The sequence below is a fragment of the Carcharhinus amblyrhynchos genome, chromosome 7, assembly GCF_965287045.1.
Source record: "Carcharhinus amblyrhynchos chromosome 7, sCarAmb.v2.hapA, whole genome shotgun sequence".
Classification (NCBI taxonomy): domain Eukaryota; kingdom Metazoa; phylum Chordata; class Chondrichthyes; order Carcharhiniformes; family Carcharhinidae; genus Carcharhinus; species Carcharhinus amblyrhynchos.
The window spans coordinates 27,926,272-27,946,981 of record NC_137330.1 but is presented as its reverse complement, the minus strand read 5'-3'; the positions used below and the strand labels follow the sequence as shown (position 1 = coordinate 27,946,981).

At 38.7% G+C, this 20,710-nt stretch overlaps 1 protein-coding gene across 2 annotated transcripts in view; it reads left to right on the top strand.

Moving 5' to 3' along the window:
* Positions 1–20,710, top strand: part of dlgap2a (discs, large (Drosophila) homolog-associated protein 2a) — an 874,451-nt gene that overhangs the window by 59,607 nt on the left and 794,134 nt on the right. For both annotated transcript variants that reach the window (XM_080192052.1, XM_080192051.1), the window contains exon 2: positions 17,960–18,014. In XM_080192052.1, the coding sequence (XP_080048178.1) occupies positions 17,960–18,014 (55 nt within the window). The remainder of the gene's footprint in view (positions 1–17,959; positions 18,015–20,710) is intronic.

Below are 20,710 nucleotides of genomic sequence, written 5' to 3'. Positions count from 1 at the left end.
TCTTATGCAGGGTTTTTTTTAGCACTCTGTTCTTTACACCCTGTGTTTTGTCTATAACTGACAGCACATGTTGATACTGTAGAAGCATAATTGATCTTAATTGCTAAAGTGTTGCTTTAATCTAAATTAATGCTATTCTATTATTTTAGTGTATTTCCCTGGTAATTTCAGAGTGGGGATTGATTAGCTTGTTTGACAGAATAAAAAACAATGACTAGGCAGGATTAGATTTACACAGAGAAACAAGCAGTTGCTGTTGGGAATTGTTTGATGGAAGTAGCTCTCTGTCTGTCTGTCTCTCACTCTGGATTTGGAAACTGGGATTTGCTAGGAAATAAGTCCTTTCCTCTGAAGTTCTGCTGTTTGAAAGATATTTCTCTGGAGGCTGCGATATGGGACAGGTGTCTTTCTGAATCTCTGCCCACAGGAATTAAAAGCCGGAAATCTATTATCCACATGAGCCTATCTGTTTTTGTGCTAACTGATTCTGAGAGGGATTTATGGCTGTGAGGATATTGCTTATTTTGGAACTATAGAGATAGCTATTAGGAATTATACCTCGCCATGTTTAAGTATTTCAATTGGTAAATGTTATGCTAATTACTTTTGTTATATTTTAACTGTGTTGTTAAATAATGTTTGTTTCAGTAAAAGCTTCCTTTTGAGTCAATAGAATCATACCTGGAGCAAACATCTTCTGCTCGCACTAATGCCAAAATCAAAAAATGTTGGGATCTCAGCTAACTTTATAACATGCTGTTGAAGGGAAATTTTCCTGCTTCTTGACAGTGGTAGAAAGACTCAACAAAGTCCGTTCCAACAAAATAACTTGTCTTTGTTTTTAAAACATTGCATGCAGTATTGGTAAAACTTGAGTTCAGAGAGCCGTTATGACTTGCTAATTCTTCCTCAAGTCCGCCCTTGCATAAAGAATCAATTCAGTATTTATACACAATCATTATCAGTTTGCATAACCCGAGCTCATTCAGGAAGTTGATCAAACAGTGGCATCAGAAGTAATGTCATAAAAAATGGTACAACCTGCTGACCTCCTAAAACTCTTTGTCTCATCATTCATACCTTTATCTTGTCCTTTTGATAGAACAGAAGAAGGCCGATGACTTTGTCATTTCTGACCTTATCTCGCCTCACTCCTCCAGCCCTAAGTTATGTGGAGTCAGCCTTATCAGGTCTTACAGAGGTCAGGCATAACTTAACCTTCTCTGGTCTTATTCATGTCTTACGTTATGCGGAATCAGTCTTACAGGGGTCTGGCATTTTGGAATAGCTTGATCGGCTTTCCTTATTTTGTACCAACTACTTAACCAGTTTTCCCATCATGCCACTTTTCATTCATACAATTTCACAATGCCTTGGAGTTTCTGATCCGATTCTTAACATTACCTCTCGTTCGTATGTATGTCATGGTGTTCTGCACTTGGTGCACCTTTGGTAAATCATTACTTGGTCTTTATTCATGTAGTTAATTTGTAATTTTATGTAATTTAGTACCTTAAACGGGCTTCTCACCTAAAAATCAAAGGTCGGGGACATACGTCCTTATCACATGATTTCTTATGGGAAGGTTTCTTTCATTTAGCATTTTTATGTTTAGCACGCCACTTTGGGGAAGGTATTAGGTATGTTACATGGGAAATAGATATATAAGATGTCTAGTATGTCACCAATGTAGTTTGAAATCACAACATTCCTACAATCTTTATCATTGAGAAGCATAAGAGCAGCAAAATTATGGGAACATCTTTGTCTTAACCACCTCTTCCACGACCTACTCCATCATGCTTTGAGCATTCGTTGCTTCTTCCCTTCTGGGTCCACCTATTAGTTAGTGCAGTTTTGGTAATGGCATCATCATGAAGGCGACATGAGGTTTGAGAAAGTTCACTATTACCACCTCAGGGCAATTAGGCATGAGTAATAAATGCTAGTTTTTCAATGCCCTTCACCTTTTGCAAATAATGTGTCAGCGCAGCTACTTTGGCAAGGAATAAAATAGGTTGGAATATCTGTGGAACTTCACAAAGCAATGTTCAATGCCTTCAACAAAATGTGGAAAATACAGCAACAATAACCTTATGACATGGATGAACAGAAGTGTGGGGAAAACATTTTGCCACAAATGTCAGAGCAGTCCATTTTTTAAATTGTTTTTGAGGTCTAGGTTAGGTTTAACAGACATTTTGCCTTTCAGACTGGTATTTAGTATTAAGCGTCTTCATTCAATGCTTATGCTTTCCAATCATTTTCTAGTAAGCAATATTTTAATATATTGACAACAGTTAAGCTGACACTCAGTTTTAGTTGCTTTCATATTGAAATATATTGAGTGTAGCACTTTACATATGTTAATTTATGCTAATAATGCAGATGGATTTTACATTTACTTTGCTGGTACTGAAATGCAGAAGGAGACAAACTAGCCACATTTCTGAGTTGGAATTATTTAGCAAATAGTTTTATAAGTATTAATGCTGCATTTTGGAACAGGGATAATCTTTTGAAAATGGACTGGACTTAAAAGTATTCCATTGACTATGAAGCATTTTGGGATGTCCTGCATCCATGAAAGATACTTTATAAAAATGTAAGTTAATGTATTTGTTACCTGGACAAACTGGGCAGCTAAATAATAACAATGTTGTATTTGTGGGCGCTGATCAGAGCCGCCAACAATGCAGGAGAGGTGACTGAGACAAAAAGAGCAAATACTTCCAAAATTCAGATTGGTGAACAAAATTGAAGTTTCAGTTAAGGATATGCACTCAAGGCACTAGAGTTCTGTATTTTCAGTTTGTAGTTTCCCATCTTCAGTCTGAGGTTTTATTTTGAAATTCTGGTTCATCTTCTGGTAATTTTTGTAGTAGATGATGTAGGAGTTTTTTATAAGTCAAAAGGTGTTTCTGTAAAATTGAAGTTATATCTCTAATTGAGGGAAAGGTTGCAGAAGATTATACTAGTTTGATACTAAATAAAGGCATGCCACTTGACATAAAGATTTTCAAAAGATAAAGGATGATGTGCTTTAAGCCAGATTGTCTTAGCTACTTGTATGGTTGGGGTGATCAGAGGGTCCATGAAGAATGGATGGCATCTCTACATTATTCTGACATCTCAAAAAGCCAGCACCATATTTAGGCATATAGGAAGCCAACTGTTGATGAGATGTATTGCGCACTTTCCCAGCTCATGATCAGCTAGCCCCAGCAGAGACCACTACCTTGTGAACAGTACATGATCACAGATCAGAACCAATTAGTGTTAGTTATCTTTGTAGATGTGTTTAATTAACCAGTGAATGTGGATAGGTGTTCTCTACAATGATATAAATTAATATTTATGAGAGCGAGAACAACGCAGGAGTCTGTGAATATCTTGTAAGAGGCCGAGAAGGACCTCCTCATTAAACTTGTACATTTGTACCAGACGATGAGGTGCTGATGAATTTTGAATCCAACATGAGGAAGGTGTCATAGCTAATGCATCCATACCAGCTCATAAGGGGCTTGCTTCTGCAAGTTCTGAGAACTTTGCTAGCTCCAAACATACTGGACCTGTTTTACCATCAAGTTGTGCCTGATTTTGGGCACAAAAACTGGGTAAAGTTGGGCATGAGGCGAGTAGCATGATCCGCGCCTGCCTCCGTTCTGGTTCCCTCTTACCAAGGGCCGAAAATTTGCATGCATTTAAATTGACTTAATGGGCTGCTTGCCCAAACTTAGTGGCACTTCCCCCTTTACCACCATGTTCACTCATCCAGATTCAGCACAAAACAGACATGGTCCGCAAAGGTTAATTTGGATGGTCCAGCTTCTGAGGAGGTAAGTTCCGAGCTTCTGGCGGGGCTCTTCTTCAGATCGGTAAGGTGGGGGGGTTGGAAGGGAGGTGGATCAAATGGCTCTGTGCGTTAGATTGATGGGTAGGGGGGAGGGGGGGTCAAATGGCTTTATGCATCAGATTGGTTGGGGAGGGAGGGAAGATATGTTAGATGGCTCTGTGCGTCAGATTGGTGAGGAGGTGGGCGGCAGAGGGGGTCCGCTGCCACTCTGCCTCTGATGTGGATATGCTGGCGTTGGACTGGGGTAAACACAGTAAAAAGTCTGACAACACCAGGTTTAAGTCCAAGTTTACTATCAAATCAATTGGTTGGACTTAAACCTGGTGTTGTCAGACTTTTTACTCTGCCTCTGCTCAGTGAGGGGGAAGGGGTCTACTGCCATTCTGCCTCTGCTCAGTGATAGGGAAGGGGATGTCTGCTACCATTCTACCTCTGCTCAGTGAGGCGGGGGGGGGGGTCCATTGCCATTCTGCGTGTGATTGGTGAGAGGGAAGGAGGGGTCTGCTGCCAATTTGCGTGTGATTGTGGGGGGAAGGGGTGGCAGAGGGCCATGATCGATCTGGTAGAGGGTGGGTGGGGTCAATGTCTGTGGGGGCCAGGGGAGGCATTATCTACTGCGCATGTGCAGTTAGAGGTACTGAGCAGAGCTGCAGTGTTTCACGTGAGTTAAGCCCCACCCACAGGCTTCTGCAGTGCAATTCAGAGTCGCTGATTTTTTTTTCAGGCAGAATACGCATCCGGGCATCTGAGAATGGGTCTAAAAATTGGAAATGAAACACTCCCAGTTTCAAGTCCATCCAGCACTTAGAATTAAAATGGAAATAGGGCCCACTGAGTCTAACCTGTTCAATCAACTGATTATCCAATGTTATTAACTTGTCATCCATCGGAGTATAATTCTAAATTAATTTCATCAATTTATTTTAAGCTGTGAAATTTGATCTCAAATGTAGATTCATAATCAATCAGTTAATGCTAAATTACTGTGGCTGAACTGAACTGCCTTTGTTATTTAGTTTGGCTAGTGCCCTTTGAATTTTTTTTAAGGTATTGATTCCATTGATCTTGAAATGAATAGATTTGTGCTTAGCATATTGATAATTTTGGGCAGAATCATTTATTTAAAAAAATACTATCGTATTTCTCAAAGGGATGAATACATGTGAGTTGAGATTCTCAATAGTTTAGTTGAATTCAAGATATTTGTATTTGGATGTATTAATTAAGATTTTTTGTCATGAAAAGTGAATACTGTCAGCAATTTTATGCATCAACAATTTGACACATTGATGTTTTTAGCAGTGCACATTTATGAAATCAATTAACAGGTTAAAGCAAAGTGGGAACATTATAGCAATGATTAATTGAACAGACAGAATATTTGACTAGCACTCAGTCTGTTTCATTGCCTTTGTATACTTTCATTCTCCCAGTAATCAAACGTTTGAAAGAAAATAATGTGAGGTTCTGGCAAAGATGGATAAGCTGTTTTCAAAACATGAAAATTATTTGGTGTGAGACCATGTATAAGCTACAATTTGCTATAAATTCAGTTAGACCAATGAGGTGCCTTTTTATTGGGCTATGGAATTAGTTCAGTGGCAGTCTTTGCCACTGATTCCATTGCAATTGAGATGCTTGTGTTGGCAGAAGCAGATTGTGTAATTTCTGCGAAGTGAAACATGCATATATATAGAAAGTTCATTTGAAAACTCACTCCAAGAAGAAATTGTAGGTGTGGATTTACTTTATAGCTATATCATTGTTGTGAAGAAGTTTTGTACTTCACTATAACTGCAATTTGGTGTAAATGCAATATATTCCAAAGTCAGTGCTGAATCTAGCACTAGAGTGGAACAATACTCCTTTGAGGAGAAATTCTTGTTCCATTTGACTTTGAAATCAGTCTAGGCTTTAATAATGGACATTTGCTATTTCTCTTAAATTGGAAGCATTTTTGTTCTGAGATTGCGATCATTTTATATAGAATCTGAGGGCTCATAGTTCTTTCATTGCATAATATTACTTCATCATTAGAATCATAGTGACTGAAATGGAGATGTCCCCGAACTGATCAAGGTATTGAAGATATCCTGACAGTGAAGACTGGCAAAATGGTGATCTCTGCATTTATTTGAATTTGGAGGTGTGGGGTTCTCATTAATCAGGTAGACCCCTCCACCCTGTAGAAATAAACAATGAAAAGATTGCTTTCTGTTTTTAAGTGAAATTAGAGAACAGCTGCTGCATCAACTACATCAACTGAATTTTTGTTTTGTTTGCCAAAAATATACTCTCAAACTCGCTACCAACTTGCCTGCTTGAAAATGTTGTATTAGGGCACTCAAAGGTAAAATGTAGTGTTTGAACATGTGGCTTTGTCGACATGTTTAGTAGAAAAAGATGGAATAAAAAAGCACTTCTATACAATTTGCATTGACTTGCCAAACTAATTAGTCATCTGAAAATGCTCTTGAAATTTGGGTCTTTGAAAGATTTGTGTTAGCCCCAAGATAGAATGTTCAGTTGAGTGAGTGTTGTCTGAATTTTGTCATGTCTAATAGACAAACAAGAATGTTTGAGTAATAGAAGAAGGAATACTTTGCATTTATATTCTGCCTTTCACAACATCAGGAACCCAAAGTACTTCACAGCTAATGAAGCACTTTTGAACCAAAGTCAATCTTGTAATGTAAAAATCACATGAGCTAATTTGTGTACAGCAGGCTCCCACAAACAGCAATGTGAGAATGATCAGATCATCTGGTTTAGAGGTGTTGCATGAAGATAATTGTTGGTCATTTATGAGGATAATTGTTGACCAGGGCATAAAGGAGAACCTTTCTACTCTTGAAAATAATGGCATTTTATGGCTAGCTAAAAGGATATACAGTAAATGGCAGAACCCTTAGGAGTAAGGGATCTGGTGTACAAGTACACAGGTCACTGAAAGAGGCAATGCAGGTGTAGAAGGTAGTCAGAAGGCATACGGCATGCTTACCTTCATCGGCCAGGATATTGAGTTTAAAAATTGGCAAGTCATGTTGCCACACTACCAGAAAGATGTAGAGGCTTTGGAGACGGTACAGAAAAGATTTACCAGGATGTTGCCTGGTATGGAGGGCATTAGCTATGAGGAGAGGTTCGAGAAACTTGGGTTTGTTCTCACTGGAGAGACGGAGGTTGAGGGGAGACCTGATAGAAGTTTACAAGATTGAGAGGCATGGACAGAGTGAATAATCAGGAGCTTTTTCCCTGGGTGGAAGAGTCAGTTACTGGGGCATAGGTTTAAGGTGCAAGGGGCAAGTTTTAGAAGAGGTGTACGAGCCAGATTTTTTACATAGAGAGTGGTGGGTGCCTAAAACTTGTTGCCGGCAGTGGTAGTGGAAGCGGATACTGTAGTGACTTCCAAGGGACGTCTTGACAAGTACATGAATGAGATGGGAATAGAGGGATATGGTCCTGGAAGCGTAGGGGGTTTTGGTTAAGTCAGGCAACATGGTCGGTGCAGGCTTGGAGGGCTGAAGGGCCTGTTCCTGTGCTGTAATTTTCTTTGTTCTTTGTTCTTTTGACAGACAGGGCTTTGTCCCTTGGTCTAATATCTCATCTAAAACATAGGAACGTCGGTCCTGTGCTGGAGGATCAATTTCATTTTTGATGCCTTGAGAGGCTTGGATTTGACTGCTTATATAACTCTTCCAGATATTCTGGAAGTTCTTCAGTCTCAGTAGACTATGATCCCCAATAAATATCACAGAAGAAGTTATACACAAGATGGTGGCACAGTGGTTAGCACTGCTGCCTTATAGCGTCAGGGACCTAGGTTTGATTCCTGGCTTAGGTCACTGCCTGTATGGAGTCTGCACGTTCACCCTGTGTCTATGTGGGTTTCCTCTAGATGCTCTGGTTTCCTCCCACAGTCCAAAAGGCATGCTGTTAGGTGCATTGGCCATGCTAAATTCTCCCTCAGTGTACCCGAACACACACCAGAGTGTGTCAAGGGGGGGGATTTTCATAGTAACTTAATTGCAATGTAAGCCTACTTATGACTAATAAATAAATAATATAAACAATTTAACATATATTGCTGGCACCCAATCAGTAGAATCTGCAGTCGTAACTGGATAGTTTGTCACCGCAACAAATCATTATGGTCTTTTCTGAGTCCAAAGTAAATAGAAGTCATTTATCATTCTTTTTGCAGTCTTCTGTCTCGTGAGATGATGGCTTGTGGCTTAGAGGTAGCCTTTATGTTAAGCACTACCTGGTAAGGCTCAAGGGCACAACTCTGATATGGCAGTCTCTGCAGCATTTGGTGTGGATGAAGCCTGAGGGATGGTGTAAGACATGCTGGCCTTTTTTTTTCTCTGGGCTCTCTTCTCGGCCAGCTGAATTTTCTTTCTGGCCTTCCAATTACTTGATCTCCAGAAGACATAACCATTGGTCACTGTCTCCTGGTTGTCTATATCAATGTCTATCAGTTTAAATCTCGCTCCTTGTAATGGACATATTGGATGTTCAGCAGGTCATGACCTAGTGGTCAGTTCACTGTACCAGGAGGTCCTGGGTAATATGGCTTTCATCCATCCCAATGAATATCTCCAAGCCAGTTACATTGTTGGCTTAGTAATCAGTGTGTGTTGATGGGATTTGTATGTTACAAAGAACAACCCAGCACGGGAAACAGGCCCTTTGGCCCAACGAGCCCGCGCCGCCACATCACCCTACACCTATTCTATCCTGCATGTCTACGAATGGAACCCCTAACTTAGCCAGATTCAGGGGAGAATAGTGTCAATTTGGTAAACCAATCAGCCTAAGAGCACATCTTTGGGGTGTGGGAGGAAACCGGAGCGCCCGGAGGAAACCCACGCAACCACAGGGAGAATGCACAAACTCCCACAGACACAGGCCCAAATCCATGTATCTGCACAGCCAGCAGTGCTAGTCACCGAGCTGTTGCAGCGCCCGTCTACCGGTCCACGATCAAGCACACACACCGACACGAAGTACTAGGCCGCTCCCGGAACCTCCAAGAGCAGCCCACACACCACCCACCGTGTGCATGCCCCTCGTTTGACAACGAGGTGGACCTCCACCTGCGGAATAAAAAGACAAAAACGTTAACTTACAAGTCTGCATTTCCGGTGTCTCCCGAGGTTCTGACCTTATTTAATAGCCCCTACTATAACCCTCCATTCTCGTTTCACGCATGTGTCTGTCTAACTGAACCTTAACCAAGTCCAACGTTCCTGCCTCCACCACCCTCCTCGGTAGCGCGTTCCATACCCCCACAACTCTCTGCGTAAAGAACCTTCCTCTCACATCCAAATTATACCTCTCCCCCCTCACCCTTAAATCATGACCTCTCGTATTTGTACCCAGTCTAGGGAGCAGTCTCTCACTATCGACTCTATCTATTCCCTTCAGTATCTTATATACCTCTATCATGTCCCCACTCAACCTCCGTCTTTCCAAGGAGAGAAGTCCCAGTTTCTCCAACCTTTCCTCGTACCACAGCCCCTCCATGCCAGGCAACATCCTGGTAAACCTCCTCTGAACCCTCTCCAGAGCCTCCACGTCCTTCTGGTAGTAAGGTGACCAGAACTGGACGCAGTACTCCAAATGCGGTCTAACCAATGTTCTATACAACTGAAGCATTAGACAGCAGCTTTTATACTCTATACCCCTACCTATAAAGGCTAGCATTCCATAAGTCTTCCTAACAACCTTCTCCACTTGTGTCGCAACCTTCATGGATTTGTGAACCTGCACTCCCAGGTCCCTCTGTATGTCTATACTCCTAATCGGTCTACCTTTTATCACGTAGCTCCTCTCTGCATTATTCCTTCCAGGATTGAGTTGGTTACGTTGTCCTACCAGCAGATGTGGAGGATTCATCTGAGGCAGCAAAAGTGGAAACTGCGTTGCCTTTTCTCCAGCCTAGCATATCTTTTCTAGGTGTCACTACTGTAGAGAAGTGCGCTGAATATGCAATCTTGATAGACTCATAGTTTGGTGTTCTCAGATTTTCGTTGTTCCATACTCTTGTTTGTATATATACCAGCTTGGATATGTACCAGCTGTAGTTTTTGCAGTGCAGATGCAGATTTCAGCATGAATGACAGATTGCTGGTGACTGTGGATCTTAGAAAGGTAAAACTAAGAACAACCTCCTATGTCACATTGTCAGCAGCATTTGATGATATGCAACATCCTGGATCATGATGTTTGTCTTCCTAATACTGATGCTCAAGCTAAACTCTTTACAGGAGTGAGAGAATCCATCCATTTGCTGTTAAAGTGTTCTTTGGTCTAAAATGTTTATGCAGCATCGTCAGCATAGAGCAACTCTCTAATGAGGATTTGATGTGCTTTTGTCCTGAATTTCACGGGTACAACACTGGACAACTCTGTTAATTCTGCAATTCAAGTAGACAACCTCTGAAAATGACAGGAGCAAGAAAAAGAATATACCAAAAAATGTCTGTGCCAGATCTCAGAGTTGCAATGTTGCCTCATCATATTGCCATAGAAAGGGGAGATCACACTGAACAGCTTCAGTGGGCAGCTAATTATCATCAACAGCTTAAATAGGCTGTTATATTCAGAAGGTTTGAATGTATTGTTGACATAAATGCAATATATGGTGATCTCCTTTGTTGGTATTTCTGTTGAACCCCCCTTATCCGATAAGATGATGTCAGTTGTGGATTTTTCAGTCTGAAAGCACACTAGAATTTGGCACAGAAATGTTCGGCCAAAATTTGCAATCTAAACAGCACAACAGGGGCAAATGCATTTTCTACAATGCTCAGAAGGGAGATGCCTCCAAAGTGTTACAATTGATGTGGTTGCCCTTAGTCTTATATGGGGTCACAACCTTTGTGTTGTGGGGAAATTTCAAGAGGTGGCCAATTTGTGTCTTAAAACTAAAATAATTCAAAACTCATATAACAAATATCTCTGTGCAAAACGTGTAATAAATTTATTTAACATTAAACATAAAAAATGCAAAACAAACATTCAACTGATTGGCTTCTTCATGAAGGGTTAAACAGCTCTATGGACAGAGCTATAGAACCGTTCCAGAAAACTGAGTTATGGAGTCAAATACAGATCAATTATACTTTACATAATTAATAATTCTGCATTTCCATTTAACAACTATTCATCAGTACAAATCTCTGTCAAGTAACTTGCCAATCGTAAGATACTTAATAGCATGGTGATATCTCATTCATCCTGCTGATTCCAGGTGTATAGTCCTCTCTTGGCACAAACTAACTCCCTATTGCTAGGTAATGGCAGACACTACCGCGAGGTCAACATGGACGTTCCCACTGGCTCACTGCCAAATTGAATAGGCATGTCTTACTGTATCCAGGTTCATATCGATTCTATGTCTGGGCAATGAATAGAACTATTCATAATGTTGATAATGTTAGGAATGCCACCCGATAAGACTTGCTGACTAGTCTGTTCCCAGACCTTTTGACTCCAACTGCCATGCCTTTCGGTATCTTTGCTTGACCAAAGTATACATTTACATTGAAATTCATTTAAAATATCAGCATATATGTTTTAAAATCATAATTACTTGTTCTGGTTCACTTATTACACTCACATATGTAAGCTATTTGTGTTATTTGCCCAGTAATCATTTAACTCAACTGATTCCTTGTCTTCTGAAAGACTACATCCTACCTATAAATCCATTAGTTAGAAATCCCCTTCCACACTTTTCATCACACATCCTGACACATTGTCCCCTCACTCCAGCAGTCACTGATGCCCACACAGATGCTGTAGGAGTGCTAGTTCCCTGGCTTGAGTTCAGATGGCACGTCCTCATTACCTGGAAGTTTGACACAATGGAGGTAATTTATCAACCAGTTCGAGAAACATGCAGTTGTTCGTGAGAGATGACGGAATGCAAAGACATCCAAAATGTTATTTTTATGTGGTGAAATCAAGGCATTGTCCATCTTCCCCTTGGTGCTTTTGCACAATAACCAAAGAATAGTGGTATAGCAAGTAAGGTAGGCAAAAGTGTAAAATTACACTAATATTGATAAACTCAGCGAATATTCACAATTGTGGCAAGGGGCAGACCAACTTCAAAGCGGATTTCAAGTTTGAAGTAATTCATTTGGGACCAAAAAAAGGTTCTAAAAAAATTGGGAGGTCCATAGACCCAAAATTTGATAAGCCTCATTTCAAAAATAATGAAAAAGGCTAATTCAGTGTTAGCTTTTATAATTGTATAAAAGTTAGAAAATGCTCTTTATGAAAAAGCTAGTAGACTGTGAAAAACTCCTCCCACAAGAAGCAGAAAATAGCTAGCTCAATTCATCATCTTAAATGCAAGATTGACAGATTTTTGCTAGACAAGATTATAAAAGGATATTTAACCAATGCAGGTAGATGGAGTTGAGATATAGATCAGCCATCATCTCCTGAATTGTGGAACAGGTCTAATGCGCTGAATGCTTATTTTTGTTTCGAATGTGGAACATTTTCTATATTTCTATGATTCAGATTTGAACTCAGTGCCTTTCTACTAAACTGAGGGTCAGCAATTTGTTTTGAATGGCAATCAGTACTGCCTCACGACTTGACAAGAAGCCTTTTAAAAGTGAAAGATTGGCTATATCTTTGCTGCAAAGGGAGGTACTGAAGCTCTAAAGAGTGTTGTTATTCTTGAATATGAAAGTTTTATTTTATTGTTAATGGGACTTAGTTATGGAAATCATGCAACTCCTTTGAATATGTTTCATCTTTCTGCATTTCCTCAAAGGAATAGGAAGTAGGTATGAAAACTATTATAGGGCAAAATCTAAATTGTTTTCTGTACTTTTTCCTTGGAGAGGTTATCAAATGATTATGTGAAGATGATGCAGTGTGGGCAATTGGGTCCTATTGTTGCCTCATGTAAATTAATTAGTTGAATTATACATTTTAATGTAGCAGTTCATAGCACATAGTAGAGATTTCTGTATTCTAATCTCCCTAATTTTTGTCATATTGATCCTTGGAATGTATTGTCAGAATAATCACTATCTCACCCTGTGTTCTAGTAGTGTTGAATGCAGTGACTTAGTAGAGATGACAGGTAATGTATAGTTTTTAAAAAAATGAGCAACAGTAGCCATGAGCTATGTTAACTGTATATAATGCTGATTAGGCCATAATTTGAATACTGCATGGTAACCAGTAATCTGGTCACCACATTCTAGGAAGATTGTGATTGCACTGGAGAGGGTGCAGAGGAGATTCACCCGGATACTGCTTGGTGTGGAGGTCTGAGCTAAGAGGAGAGATTGGATAGGCTAGGGCTGTTTTTTTTGGAATGGGAAGATTGAGAGGGGACCTGATAGGGATAGATTTGGAGGGGCATAGATAGGATGGCTAAGAAGGCGCTTTTTCCATTAGTAGATAGATCCATAGCCAGGGGGCATAGATTTAAGCTGAGAGGTAGAAGGCTAAGAAGGGAGTTGAGGAGAAACTTTTTCAGCCAGAGGATGGTGGGAATCTGGAACTCACTTTCTGAAAAGCTGGTTGAGTTAGAAACTATGGTGACTTTTTAAAAAAGTATTTAGATATTGTACTGTCAGAACCTTCAGGGCTATGGGTCAAGTGCTGGAAAATGTAATTAGTGCAGTCAGACCTTTGTTGACCGGTGTGGACACAATGGGTCAAATGGCCTCCTGTGCTCTAAATGTATATGAACCACAATAGATCTTTGCCTGCTTAAAGAAAATGTCAAAATAATAAAATATTAATTGATTTTATCCTATTGTCCTTATGAAAAGTTATATGATTTAGGAGTAGTATTGTTTTTATGAAATCAACATTCTTAAATAAATTTGGTGAGGAATTGTATTGGAAAAGTTGATTTAGAATACATTTTTAAGAGGATCATAGAATTCCTACAGTGCAGAAAGGGAGATTTGGTCCATCAAGTCTGCAATCATTACAATCCTGCCCTGCTCTATCCCTGTGACCTCATGTATTTATCCTGCTAGTTCCCCCAACACTAAGGGACAATTTTGCATGGCCAACCCAACTTAACCTGCACACCTCTGGGGAAACCGGAGCAACCAGAGGAAATCCATGCAGACATGGGGAGAATGTGCCTACTCCGTGCAGACAGTCACCCAAGCCTATGAATTGAACCTGGGTCCCTGTGCTGTGAGGCAGCAGTGCTAACCACTGTGCTACCATGCTGCCCACGGTAAATGTGAAAAGTGAGAAAGACATTTTGGTGACTTGCTCCTTTTCTTAGCTTGAACTTCCACATCTTAATGAGTCTTTATGGCACTGAAAATGTCTTCCCAGGCTTTGATATTCAGGTAGGTTTTGTTGGCATGATCAGATTAATGAACAGGAAATCTTCTTGACGCCTTCAGTATCTGGACATATCTAGTGCCCTCGCAGAAGTTTCCTCACATCATTCAGAATATATTAATACCAGAACTGATTTTGGATGTGAGCTATCAAACATATTTATTAAACAATAGATGCATGAGCAGTTTTGGTAATTGTTATACCATATGAACACAAAAAAATTTTCAATTTCTAGAACTATACTTGGGATACTTCTTTCTTCTCCCAGCACCCAAGATGAAAATTGTTAGCGGACAGTTTTCTCCTACTCTCTTGCATTTAAGTAGGTCTCTGCATTGCCCTGAGTATGAGTAGATTGTCTATTTTGTCGCGATATTGATCCAGATTTTTCTGTCAACATCAAAGAAGCAATTCGCCCCACTGACATCTGGTGACAAAGTTTTTGTGTGCTTTAGTATAGAGATTTCTTCTGGATAAACTCCCAAGCTTCGTAAATTTGAGCTCATTGAAATCCCTGCCTCTATTTTGAGTTGTGTCACCTCTTCAATCATTACACTATTGCTCAGTAGCTTATTTAGATTGTAGTTCAGCTGTGCTTTAAATTTATAATTAAAAAATGCATTGTTCTGCTAGCCTCAAAATCTAAGGTTAATCTATTACACAAGATATGTGAAAACTTAAGTACTTTATGGCTGAAAGTTGACTATTGCGAGAGTATGTGTAATAAATTCAAGTTGTCATTATTGAAAAATTCTCATGGGATATTATGCAAACTAAAATTTAGTGCATTGTGAAAGAGCTCTGAAAGGTAATGAGCATATTTTCATTCATGGACTTCATTGGTTTGTTATTTTGTAAATGTTGATCTGAAAGCAAGGCAGCATTGCCAAAGCCCAGGTACATTGCAAGCTCTGTCTAGCAGTTTGTGCAGATCTTGGCATTAAAGGCATATGCATGTGATGGATTATAGTGTCATTTCTTTTGATATTAATAAGATCCTTAGCCATTTAAAATATCATAGTTAAATCAAAATTGCTCCCCGGACACTTCTAAAATGTATCTTTGCAAAGGGCTGAATTATGCTTGACTTATGTACAACGTCCAAAAGGTTAGAAATTATTTAGTGAAGGTAATCTTGCACCTCCTGAGGAGAGAAAATTGATTTTACTGCCGCTTTTCTGTTGGAACACATTGGCAGCAAGCTTAATATCAGTGATGCTCATGGAGCGTACTGCTGCAAATTAAAATCAAAATACTGGGCAATTCTTGTTTTTAAACATCTTTTCTCTGAATGTGCCTGTGAAAATGAATATATTAGCCATGGCCATTGTGAGTAGAATCCACCCTTTAAAGTAGCAGAAAAATTTTTCTCATTATTAGCATTGATGTTTTGTTTCCATACTTCATTATATTAACAGATTTTGTTTTATTGTGCATTTCTGTAGGAACATTCTTAATTACATATTTTGCATGTTAGTTGTAAAGTTTAAAGTTTATTAGTATCACAAGTAGGCTTACATTAATACTGCAATGAAGTTACTGTGAAAATCCCCTGGTTGCCACACTCTGGTGCCTGTTTGGGTACACTGAGGTAGAATTTAGCACGGCCAGTGCACCTAACCAGCACATCGTTCGGACTGTGGGAGGAAACTGGAGAACCCAGAAGAAACCCATGCAGGCAAGAAGAGAATGTGCAGTTCAGCACAGTGACCCAAGCCAGAATCGAATCCTGGCTGCCCATAGGTGTGCATCTGTGATTGTTTGATATGACATTTATAAGTGAAATTAAACTCCTTTGCTTGAATTCTAGCATAAATTTATTAAACCGTAGATCAAAGTTTCCATGTAACATGAGATTGATTAAAAAAGTCAATCTGAGACAAATTGATGGATCCATGCAAGTTTTGTGCAGTAATATCACACTTTATACCACTTAACTAAATATTATGTAGCATTGGATTACAATGATTTTCCAAATCATTTCAAAACTCCTCTATTTCAGTATTACAATTACAATCTCTTTGCATATCCTTAACTGTCATGCTCAGTAAAGGCATGTCATACACACAGCTTTTAAAAGTACAAACATTATTAAATGTGGAATCTTTTGAATTGGTTTTTTCTTTTAAAATGGACAATGTGCTGCAAAAGATAGATGCTGAAGGCCTGATGACCTGGTCTGTGTATTCGGGAACTGACCTCCTGTTTTACCAGGATGAAAAGGTACCTTCCAGACTTGAGGATGTTAATTCTACACAACCAAAAGCTATTGAAAACATGCCTGAATTGAATGGGTCTTTTGTAAAAAAGAAAGTAATTGCCTTTAATCATCTATTTTGGATGTCTCAAATGTATGGAACATTAATCCAGGAACAATTAATTAGGATATGGTGCATCAATCTAAGAACACCGCCATATTTCTTAAAGCACCACAACTGGGTGAAGTCAAGTGGCGGGGCAGTTATGTTTGTCCCTTTTAATCTTTAAATGTGGTCTGCAGTAAGAGAGATAAATGAAAAATGCAGTATCATCTGTTCCTGAGAAACATCTGTATGTTATAATGTCCCAAACTCTCCTAGCCTTTTCCAATTTGGGTCCACCAAAATAACAAACTGACTTTCTAGTAACAAAACTATAGGAAGCTGATTCTGTGGCCTAAAGAAAGGCCTGCAACACATTTTCTCCACAACAAGGCAATCACATGAAATATGAACTTTTCTTTAATAACTTCTAAAAACACACTATTCTTTTCAACTGTACTTTCTTTGAGTTTGTTTATTTGTGTAAGTGTGTGCTGTAGCATTAGATTTTGACATGAGTGCTGAAATAAACCATCATCTGTCTTTATTTAAACCCATAGAAAGCTTACTGCTGGTTATTCAAATTGTCCAGACACTCAAATTAAAAACTACACACACTCTGAAAAACGTACTGATTATGGATAGTTGAGAAGGGGACTGGAATTACAGCAGTTCTCACTTAACCTGTTGATAGCCACTATTTTGAATAAAATATTTTAAAATACCTGAATCTGGTCTTTAGGTTGTGATATTTTATGATTATTTTTCTGGTTTCTCTCCAACAACTGAAGAGTTATTATCTACTATCTAATGTAAGACTTAATTTGTGTCAAATACACATTAATTTATTAGTCTGAAAAATTTCCAACCTTCTGAATATGGTAATCAGATGTAAACAAAGGTATAAAAAAGCTAATATTCTTTGTTATGACATTACAAATAAAATTAATTTGATAGCAACAAGATATCATTTTAATATGTTTACAGTAAGTAATAGGGTGGGTTGCAGAAGATGTATCAAAACACAATTACCATCCAGTTTATAGTTAACTGTTAATTCTAGTATTTAATTAATTATAAATTGAATAGTTATGTTATACTGCAAGTGTCACTTGTGTTAACAAATGCTTTAAAATACCATTGAAAGAATGTCACCTCAAAAGCACAAGGAGAGCTGTCATCTATTACTGTAGTGTGCTGCATTGGCATATTTCAACATAATAGAATAGCATTAATTTAATTCTGAGTCAAAACAATTTCAAAAATATGTGGTTAATTTCCTTTTGAACAACAATGCACTATCTTTTAAAATGTGAATCTAGTCTGATGCCATTTTATGTTTGTAATAAAGATTAAATCATTTTCTATAGCACTAACAGTTTGAAGGAATATTATAGAGCCCAATTTTATGATAGCACTTTATAAATATTATTAATTTGTATTCCTTGCACAGATATTGCCTGGTATTCTGCAGAAGCATTGCTGTATTTTACCTGAAAAGAACACAGGTAAAGTATTTATTTTGTGTTCTTTCCCTATTTTAATGAGACGAAGAAAATTTTACAATTTTGAAATTGTTATATTATTGGCGGATTGTATCAACTGGTGGATCATTTCAAACAGCATAACCCTTCAGCTGTTTGGTCAGGCAAAGTACTGACTGTACCCAATCAGCCTGTATTTGCAAACCTTGGAACATAGTGTCCAACATGTGATACTGCAATTTCACAGCACTCTCGAAGCAATCTTGATTGTGCTCAGAATTACACTGACAACCAAGTTCTATTATCAGTTGGATTCATAGGGTGGCTCACTTACGCATGGTGAAAGGTACATATATTCACACTCAAGGCCCTGTCTTTGCAGACAGAAGGAGCATGTATCCGCGTTGCACCATTTTCAACTAAAAATAAACTTGGGGGTCAGCCACTCGCTAGTTCATTCCCCATGGCAATGCTTTGACCAGTCAGAGTTGACCCATGGCAATGCCTTGACCAATCTGAGTTGTTTGAATTTTTTAAAAAAAGCTTAACAGTTAACTGTTTCCTGATGCTTGCTCCATGGCAATTCCTCCACCCATCAGAGTTCATTTGTCAACCAATCAGAACTCACTTCTCATGCAGTGTAAATTGTTGTTACCTTTACAATTGGTATTCTTGCATATGTGTCCTGATAAAAAGACAAGAAAATGTCTATTTTTTCAGCAATACGTTATTTTTATTTTCATTATAGTTCTTAGCAGGTAAAACTGACATGTGTGATCTCTGCATAACTATCAAGTTACATTTCTTGTGAGGAACTCTAAACAAAGACATACAGGCAAAAGTTTTCTAAATAATGAAAGAAGGAAAATGTGTAGAATTGATGTGCACGGTGAGCTTGTGGTGCCTGTGTATTATAGACCTGTTTTGGAAGTATCCCATTTCTAATACATTTGCTACACATCATCTTACATAAATGAAAGGACACTCAGAACAATTGGTTAATTGTCAAAAAAATTTAAAACCAAAGGATTCAAATTGTTTTAAAATGTTGTTGTTAAAAAGAACTCTTCACTGAGAACAGTGGAGAAAGAGATTCTTCATACATCATGTGGAGCACAATTGTGGATGCATTTAAACAGAATGTATTTATGTGATTTTAGCACTTGAAGCATACACAAGGGCCAAACCTTTGCAGTTTTCCCAATGGCAGGATCATCCAGTCCAAAATCCTGCCCAAGATCTTTTCTCAGAGCACTGAGTCAATACTGGAGGATTAACAATTTATGCTTGTGATGGATAAGTTTGAAACTTGATTGGTTCTTCCTGAAAAATGAACATGTTCCTCAGCTTACCGCGATTCACCTTTTTTAGGTTTCTTTTATGCAAGTGTGGAGAGGAATTACTTTTATTCAGATTTTTTTCGTGTTTCCAATTGAAATACTGCGCAAACATGCGTGGCATTTGTAGATTGCATAAGAAATACCTCCTCAAAGGGAATTGAGATGAACTGTAAAGATGTGTATGTGAATGTTGAACCTAATAGATACAGTAATCGTGCAACAGATTAATGCACATTTTACCATCTCTTCATGAGTAATCTAGATATGCAATAATTTACTTCTTTTGTATTTGCATAATTTGATGCAGTGGTTCTTGCTATCTGCAATCACCAACTCTTCATTCAGTGTCAGAGCTAGCCCTTGCGGACCCCTTAATCCCACTGTCACAACATCTATCAACCATTGCCCCTCATTGTTTATAAGTATAACTTTGTTTGCAACATAATCAGATACCAAGGTATGATTATCCCTGTCCACACAGACACCCATTCGTTGTTGGAGTATTCTATTGCTTCTGTACTCTGGACCTGCACTCCATAGAAGGCTCCCAATCCTATCAAATAATTTCACACTACTATTGGCTGTGACAACAATCTTATCCTCTTTAGTACAAGACAAAAACCTTGGGTTTGAGAGACCCTTCACTGTTTGCAAATGCAAAATTTCACCACTGGTCCAGTCAATGGTCATAATATAAAGACCTGCTAGTCCACCACTGTCTGTCACCAAGATTTGTCCTCTCGAATTCACCACAACACCAAATGGAGATTGCCAGTTCAATTTTAAATAAAAAAGTATCTGTCCATCCCTTGCATACACAGAAACTTGTTTGTTGCATTCAACAATAAGGACTAAATAACCCCAGCTAGTCACTGAAATACCTGCTGGACTGTGCGGCCTTCTAGAATTTAGCTGCAATTTGTCCTTAAAAGAGGTGTAAAGCTTGCCTGAACAATCTAATGTTTGCACTGTGTGGGTTGTCTTGTCAGTCAGAAATATTATGCCATCGTGAGCTACTGCAACTCCAGTTGGACAGTTGAAAAGCTCTTGACCTTTGTCATGACTGCTGAACTGTTGAACTATTTTGTTGGAAAAAAAAGTAGTGTAATTTGCAGCTTTAGTGGTGTAATATCTCGAGATAATAGGTTCTTCTTTACCAAGATATGAAATGTACCAGAACTCATGAGGTACTGAGTTCTCCATTTTATTAGTCTTGTGTGTGCTGACCTCAGGCACATATTCAAGAATTGGAGCAGCTGCATAGGAAAAGGGTATGCATTCATTTAATTCTTGTAGTTTCTGAATCTGTGACAATAGTTCAACATCAGATGCTTTGTTCATGAGATGTTCCAAAGATTGTGAAAGACCTTTGGTCTCTTC